This window comes from Chionomys nivalis, chromosome 21, assembly GCF_950005125.1.
Source record: "Chionomys nivalis chromosome 21, mChiNiv1.1, whole genome shotgun sequence".
NCBI classification, from domain to species: domain Eukaryota; kingdom Metazoa; phylum Chordata; class Mammalia; order Rodentia; family Cricetidae; genus Chionomys; species Chionomys nivalis.
The window spans coordinates 19,465,798-19,474,578 of record NC_080106.1 but is presented as its reverse complement, the minus strand read 5'-3'; the positions used below and the strand labels follow the sequence as shown (position 1 = coordinate 19,474,578).

Genomic DNA, 8,781 nt, shown 5'->3' with positions numbered 1-8,781 from the left:
TGTCAACATTTACAAGATCTGCACCACTCCAAACCAGTATTTTCAAAATGACAAATTCAGTTCCAAAATAAAATCCCATGAGTGAGTGATCCATTCAAGTGTAAGATAGACAAACAGATTTCAAAGCAGAAGAATGAAATACACACCTATCAAAGAGTCATTTCAGCAAGCACTGAAGGAGCTACCAGCTGTCAACGTCTGATAGAACAAAGACTATCTAATGACTTTAAAATGTTAACTAGAATTACCCTTGGTCTGCTGGGACAAGCCTGTAATCCCATCTACTCGGGACACAGAGGCAGGAAGATCAAAAGTTCAATGAAAACCCCTGGAGAGAGAGAGAAGGGGGGGAGGAAAGAGAGAACAAGGTCCTGGGTTGCATCCTCAGCAAAAAACAAAACAGACGCCTCTCTTTACAACTAGATATATAAGGCCTTTTTAAATTTTATGTGTACGGGTGTGTTGCCCATGTGTATGTATGTAGCTAATTAAATGGTGTAAATAAGTAAAAATAAATCCCATTATCACTAATAAGGCAACAAAAAATTTCCCAAGAGTTTAGCTTCTTTCCTGGTGACCAATTGCTAATAGACTGCCACTAACCAGAACCACCCTCATCAAGTGAGTCACGAGCAGGAAATGAGGCTCCTTCAGAAACAATTGTACACTTTCACTGCCCGGCCATGCTCTCCTCTCCCCCAGCCCCTAAGTGAACAATTAAATACTCCCCGAGGATTTCCCATAAATATAATATTGAAGGAATAAATCTTCATGAATGCAAATGAAATGAAATGAAACATTAACTCCCGATCAAACTTCCTTAAAAAGTTTCCGGCTTGTATTTTTATTTTTATTTATTTATTTATTTTTTCCGGCTTGTATTTTTAACTTCCTTCATTATCTTTTAATAAAATGAACACAAAAATGTCTGCTTAAGACTTTATTTGTGAATTATAATGGAACTCAAAAACAGCAAAGAGCATGAAAAAATTTCTTTATTAACCAAATACATCACAGAATACTTCTATTTTTAATAATAAAAATACCTAAAAATTTATGCAAGATATAATTATCTACCTAACAGAATTTCAAAGTAACAAATTAACAGATTGCCAGAAAAGTTCATTATATTATTAAAAATATATAACTCAGAAAATCAAGTGTAATTGATATAACCATTTCATGGATAATCTCAGTAAAGTGCCATTCACACTAAAAACTTTAGTAAAGATTAAAACTGTGTTGCCATCATTCTGAAAGTTCCGCACCTCCCTTGATATTCACTACGATCAACATGTTCCTACACAGCCCACGGGGGACAACTACACACGAAGCCCTAAAACTCAATCATCTCTCCATTCACAGTTTACTGGACATTAAGAATGCCAAGACTGCGGAAAGAAGCTCGTCATGATAAATTACCAGACGTAATTCCCACTGTACCATGACCTTGGGCTCCAGCTTCCAGCTGCCCTTTTATTACTTGGATAGTTACAGCTAGGGAAACAGCACCCCAAGAGCACACTAGTCTCACTCCAACCAAAAGAAAATCAAGCCACTGATCTAAAGGCCATGCGTGGCAATTATCAAGAAATCTGGTATAAAGATCCCTGAAATCCATTATAACATATTGGTCAAGTGCTCCGAGTAAACAGTGACACCGAGGAGGTGATGCCACTCACCTCTTTTCATGAACGACTTCTCTAACAATCATAACAGCATTAGCCAATGAGAGGCATCGGTTGGGGGAAAAGTCTGAATGAAGGCACACAGGGCAAATCTTCAGCAGGCCAAGGAAACCAACTCAACTGCACACGCGGAGGCGTGTTGTCACCCGAGCACATACCGATGTCACATGTTTAGTGGCTGAGTACCATCAGTGCATGGCTCCTACCTGCACTGAACTCTGTGCCTATGAGTACATATATCCTTCAGATCAGAACAAGCTATAACTTTCCATCATTAATGTCCTTTGATACAAAAATTGGCATTTCTCCAAAACGAAAGGCATTAAATAGAGCAGGCAGAAGCTGGAGGTCACAAAACTAAATCTCAACAGTGACATGTTCAATTCTGTGACTCAAGGTTGCTGCTGACTTTGTCTCTCTCTTCTTGAATAATCAAATGCAAATGCCTTTTAGCAATGGCAGCATTCAGATCCCACAAAAAATCCAGCAGTGTGCCCTGGAGGAGCACCTCCATCGGCACAAACTGTAAAACCTGCTGGGGCGCACCAGAGAGGATCAAAGCGCTCAGCAGCTCGCTAACGTTCTGTAGGTACTGGAGAACGGGACTGGGAAGGCTCTGATAACCAACGCACAGCAGGACTGCACAGGACCTGAGGGGCTCAGAGGACGTGGGACAAGAAAATGTGATAAATCTGAAACAGCTGTGAAGAACAAAGATCAAGCCGGCCATGAATCTGGTTAAGCAAGACAGCACAGGCAAAATCATGACATCTCCTGTATGAAGCTGCTTCAGTGAGTGGAGAAGGCACTCCAAAAACAAGTGCTGGTATGTTGGGTCGCCATCGTGCAGCAAGGAACAGCTGAAGGTTAGGAGCTCGATGGACTCCAGTAGGTGGACTTCCAGGGGTGGGTGCAGTTTGGAATCACAGAGAGTCGGTGAACCCACAAGCAAGCACTTTATGGGGTTGCTGGGCTCTATAGTCTGCTCACCCTGAAGGCACTTGGTAAGGCTGAACAGCTCAGATAACAACAGTTCCTCTGAAAACACGTGACAACAGTAATATCGCTGCTTGGGCCTGAACTTGGAATCCAAACTCGAAGCTTCCTCTAAGGACTTTTCAACAGCTTCATTAAGAGTCTTTAAAATCTCCCCGTCACAGAAAGGAGAACACTTCACCTTCGGCAGTTTCTTTCCTTCCAAAATACGCCATAAGTGGCACTCGAGATTGGAAGCAGTCCCTTCTAAGAAGGAATTCTGCCCAGGATGATACACGGCATGTTCCTCCACCCAGCTATTCAAGTATCCTTTGGCGATTTTATCTTTCCACGAAAGGGTTTCCAGCATCTTCCGTTCATTATAGGTTTTAAAATACTTGTTCATCTGTCCAAACCATTTTGTGTTTGTACTACAACCAATACTGGATTTTTTAACGAGCCAATGATTTCTAGAAAGACGCTTCAGTTGAAATTTTTGCATAAAATATTGTACAGCGCAATCCCTTAAATTATTCAGTTTCTCTTGTTCCCCCTTCCCCATGCACTCAAAAAGACGAATGTTCTCAGAAATCGTCTCTAACTGGTATCTATGAAAGAATGCACAACACTCTTCATGTCGCTCAAGGAAAGATTTGGGGATCACATGATGAGGAAAGAGCGCTTTCCTGGTCATCTCAGTCCCAAAATTCAACACCATCCTAGACAACAAAGGATGGACAGCCTCTCTTCCTCTGTAGGAGAGACACACCACATAGACTTCTGAGTTTCCCGCCTTGCTAGTAGCAGGTTTGAAGACATGGACTTGGTCAAAGGAACAATTTAGCAGGTACATGAGGTTTACAGAACAATGTTCAAACAACGTAAACATCTTTAGAACAAAAGAGCCGCCGGTCCCGAGAATGGTCAGAGCGGTGACAACTTCACAATAATGCAGAGAAGAGACTAAAGCTTCCTGTTCACCTGGGTTTCCTTGGCAATCAAAACTCCCATCAGCAGTGACCAAGTGAACAGTGGGCATGCTGCTGAGGAAATCCTGAAGGCCAGCCAGATAGTTCAGGTTCATGATGTCACCAGTATTATCTGGGCCAAAGTACCAACAATGCAAGGTATTTGCAATCAGTCGGTCGTCCATTATCATCCTGAGACTGTCGTTTGCTTCATGGTACGGATTCAGGGTATTAGCTACCCAACTCCATTCACAGGGGAACCGGTGGGATTTTAAGTAGTGATTGAGACTAGCAATGAAAGCTCCTGGAGCTTCACAGAGGTGCAGAGAATTCAGCTTTCCGTTCTGAAAAGCTTCCTGAGGAATAAGCGGGAAACTGCACAAAATCTCCTGGAATTTGCACCAGGCTTGCGTGCAAAGCTCGGCATTCACAGCCTTTTTCACGTGAGAAATGATCTTCCCCGCCTTGTTGGTGAAAGCGGTGTGTTCGTGCCACTCATCCAGCTTCTTATCACTCAGGAGGTTTTTCACTGCATTCAGGGAGTTCTTCAAGTCAAGAAAAGCATTGAACTCCGTGTGGTCACAGGTGAAAACCTCCGTAGGAGCTGGGAACTGCCACTCGTTAGTAAGTGGCTTACAGTATGCAAAGTTCTTGGCAAAGAGCTCACAGACGTCATCGAGGACATCCGGGCTGAAGGTCTCAGAACTCGCTGACGGCTGAGCTGGGAGCTTCCTACGCTTACTCATTTTCAAACCAGGTTAAAATCTGGGAAGAGAAAACATAACGATGCATGACTCAACTCCATGGTGAACGAGATGACAGCAGAGTGAATCGGATCACACCCCACAAGCCCAGACGACGTGAGGGCTGACGGCAGCAGTTACAAAAAAGCAATGTGAAATACCGGGGAGAGGCCTAGACAACCGACAACCCTGGGCTCAAATTCCAGCTCTTCTCCTTCCAGCTTAACCAATGTCCTGGAAAATTTACTTTTATACTGAGATCCACTTTTTTTTCTTATTTTAAAAAACTGGTCTTTCCACCGAGCGGTGGTAACGCACGCCTTTAATCCCAGCACTTGGGAGGCAGAGGCAGGTGGATCTCTGTGAGTTTGAGGCCAGCCTGGGCTACAAGAGCTAGTTCCAGGACAGGTTCTAAAGTTACAGAGAAACTCTTGTCTCAAAAACAAAACAAAACAAAAAACCTGGTCTTTTATCATTTTTAGAGGTGGCACACAGCAGAGAATATTTGGCAGTGAGTGGCAGCTATTGCTCCTCGGATTGGACACCACACATGAGGCTCTATACACGTGTACACATTACGGCTTCGTCCTACACACGACCTCAGGTCAAGCTCTAACACACTGTGGCCCTTTTAGCGCTTTTAATTCCCTCCGTAGCCCACCTTCCCTCCAGGAGGGTGTCTCCTCCACCCGAGTCTGGCCTGATCTCTCTGCTGCCATCAACTTACACACCTACAAGGGCTGCTTTACACATTTCACTGAGACTGGTACCTTGGTGGTCACCAGTCACCAACGAAAGCCATCAACATAAGCCTAGTTATAGTCTGATGTTGCCCATAGGCCCTAGTGTGAAAGGGTTGGTTCCTAGCTCATGTTGCTACTTGGTGGTTGGAGAAACTTTAAGAGGCAGAGCTGATGGAAGTCAGGTAAATGAGCAGCTAAGGGACCCTGGCCCCTTCTTTCCTCTTCGCTTCCTGGCGCCATGGATTGAACAGCCCTTTTTCTCCACGCACTCTCCACTATGTCCCACTCACCCCGGGGTCAAAGGCAATAAGCCAACTCACCATCAAGTGAAACTTCTGAAACTGAAGCCAAAATAAACCATTTTCCTAGTAAACCGTTTATCCCAGTGTTTCCTCACAGCCATGCACAGCTAACTAATGCATTCATTATACTGTTTGCAAACTCAAGTGTACTGGTTGCCTCCTTGGTGATGCTGAAACTGTCCAATATTTTCCTGGTCTATCTCTTAGCGTCCTGTCTTCCCTAGGCCTTGTCAGACATCCCCGTGCCGACACCGTAAAATCTGGCAATTTCTTCTTTCACTAACACTTAACAGACACCAAAACCAAAATTTTAAACTAAAAGAAAAATTTGTCCTCAATTTAACTGCAGAATATAAGTGAATTTAATTTATACTCTGGGTTGCAATGCTGCCTGGCAAGGGTGTTGAGAAGGCTCAGCGGGTACAGAATCTTGCCACCAAGCCTCTGACTCCGAGTTCAATCCTGCAAACCCATGTGGTATACGGAAAGAAGAGACCCCTCAAGCTGTCGTCTGATCCCCGTGTTTTCACATACTCACACATAATAAATAAAATTTCAAAAAAGAAAAAAGAAAACTAACAAAAAATCCTACTGCCCAGGAAACCAGAACTTCTATCTTGTTGAGAGGAAGAGGCTAAGAGAAAGACGCATGCCTTTATTTTAATGACACTGTTGGGCAAGCACTTACATTCCAGCAAACAGAGCATTGCATGGTGCCCGTGTCACCTGCCAGGGAACTGGGCAGGTGCTTAAGTTTACGCACTGCACTTGCATTCAATAAACGTTTTTTTTTTTTATCTCAAAATTTGTTAGACGTAAAAAAAAAAAAAAAAAAAAAGACAACTAAATTACCATCCCACGAAAAGCAAACATTTAAGGATAAAAATTATGAGTCAGGCTCATTTCTTTGTAGGCCAAGCAAAATGAATTTCAAAGAAGTGTAAAATGAGAAATACAGATTAGCTATGACCACATACGTGTCTTCATGATGTTGGTGTTTCCTCAGTCTGGTCCTCTGAGTAAACCTCTCACCCCGTGTTTTATCCCGGGTTCGTTCTGTCGGCCTGTCTGTAAGATCCTTAGCGCAACAGGCATCTTCTCAATCATCTTATCTGCCACAGCTATTCCCAGGTCACATGAAAGGGGAGATTAATCGTCACAGACACTCACCCACATCACCTAACAGTTAGAAAAGCTTGCAGTGGTCCTCAACTCTCCTAATGCTGAGACCCTTTAATATCGGGGACCTCCAGCCATAAAACTATTCTGTTGCGTGTGACCCCATAACTATAGTTTTGCAACTGTTATGAGCCATAATGTAAATATCTAATATGGGGGATATCTGATATGTGTGTCATGACCCACAGGTCGAGAACCGCTTTAGAATCGGGAGACAAAAATAGGGTGATTTTTGCCTGCACAAAAACCCTAAGAGCAAATAAAAACTTATTACACTGCGCTCATCTGTCTGGACTCACGCTGTGCTTACTGGGAACTGCGCCTCCATTTAGAACTCAAGGATATTCTGGTCTGGAAAAAGTCTACTTTCAGTCATTAACTTCACAGACTAATTAGTGGCTGCAGTTACGCTGTGAAATCTTACGAAATTAAGTAGGTAATTATCTTCACTCGCAAAAAACTAAAAGGATCCAATCCGCCAATGTTCCTGACTGTTTTAGCCTTTCTGTCGGCGAGTTCTAAATACTGTTTCCCCTTCCTCGCTCCAGTCCAGTCACACACGCCGTCCCTGCTGTCCACTGGCCCATCCACCTTGGAACACTTTGCCCAATACAAAGGGGCAATCTCTATCTGGGCTTTGCTTCCCCAAGTATCTGTACAGCTAATTCCCGTGGCTCCATCTATTATTTGCTCAAAGGCAATTTACTCTGGGAAGCCTATCCTAACACACTTCTTTTGAAATTCCATCTTGAGCTCCCAGGATCCCTTACCTCGTTTTCCTCCGTCTTCCTCAATGGCGTTCTAATTTATCACCAGTTTACTTCACATGTTCTGTTTGTGATTTGTCTTCCCCAAACTGGAACGTAAGCTCCGTGGACAGGACTCTTTATTTTGCTTACTTACACACCACCCCCAAGAGGTTCCAACAGTGGCTAGCGGACAGTGAGGCATACAAGTATTAACCAGATAAATGAATATTACACTTAGCCCCCAAAACACAGCACTGAACAGAATAATGCATTTCAATTTCACCCCAGTACTTCAACGCACAGCTTTTTAAAAAAAATGATTTAATTAAAAGCATGTCGTTTCCAAAGTGCACATGTAGATTTCTCAGTATGTGAGCCTCGGTGCCTTGCATTAAGCACTCCATGGAGTGGCACTGGCATCATAATTCTGTGCGGTGGATCTGTATCGCTTACACTTGCAGGCTCCATAAACAAGTCAAGGAGCGTCCTGTCCAGAGCCACAAAGGTAAAGCTTGTAGAATTCGTGAGCCCAACACCAAAGTCGTTAATTTCTCAACATCTGTCAGCTCTAAACGCGCATCAGACACTGGTATCAGTGTTCCCGCCAACTCTTGCTAGGAAGTTAAAACACTGGGGCGTGTCCGGTGCTCACGCCGGGCACGGGGCAGCCGCTCTCTCACTCTCGTGCAAGGGGGTTCCCAGACCCCGACTCGAGCAGCCCCGCGCCTGGTCCTCAGCGACCCGTCCCGGGCTGTCACTCACCGAGAAGCCGGCCACAAGAGCCGCACGAGTCCACTCCACGCACAGCCCTACTCCTCTAAGCCACCCGCCACTTCCGCTCCCGGGAGCAGCTTCCGGGGGTGTGTCTCTTACGTCAGCCACACGCCGGGTCCGGGACTTGGGAGAGGGCGAGGCAGGAACGAGGCCCTGACCCTCGCGCATGCGCAACTGGAATCATAGCCTCCTCCAGCTTGTGCCCAAGGTGGCTGCAAGATTTGACAGCCACGCTGCTCAGGCTCTCCGCGGGTCGCCATAGCAACGGAACGGGGCTTTGGAACCCTGAGGTTTATCGGTGTTTGGGCACTTGCTAGCACCTAGAAGAGACTGTATTAAAATTGGAGCTCAAAAGATAACGAGTTCAAAGCCAAAATAAATGAACTGGCAAGACAGCATTATCACCACTAAGTAATGTTTTTACGCATTGATAAGTCAATAAAAAAAGAAACTAAGCACGTGGCGTGGTGGCTCAAGATTTTAACACCAACTGTCCTGAGCTAGAGGCAGGCAGATCTATGAGCTCGAGGCCACCCTGGTCTATATAGAAAGTTCCAAGCCGGGCGGTGGTGGCGCACGCCTTTAATCCCAGCACTCGGGAGGCAGAGGCAGGCGGATCTCTGTGAGTTCGAGACCAGCCTGGTCTACAAGAGCTAGTTC

The 8,781-nt window shown here is 44.7% G+C and overlaps 1 protein-coding gene across 1 annotated transcript; it reads right to left on the bottom strand.

Moving 5' to 3' along the window:
• Positions 1-1,119: 1,119 nt before the first annotated feature.
• Cmtr2 (cap methyltransferase 2) lies at positions 1,120-8,166 on the bottom strand. Its single transcript, XM_057753725.1, has 2 exons — positions 8,110-8,166; positions 1,120-4,396 (listed from the first exon to the last, which is right to left on the bottom strand). Exon 2 carries the CDS (start codon positions 4,375-4,377, stop codon positions 2,068-2,070), a length of 2,310 nt encoding a protein of 769 aa, XP_057609708.1. The 5' UTR covers positions 4,378-4,396; positions 8,110-8,166; the 3' UTR covers positions 1,120-2,067.
• Between the last annotated feature and the right edge of the window lie 615 nt (positions 8,167-8,781).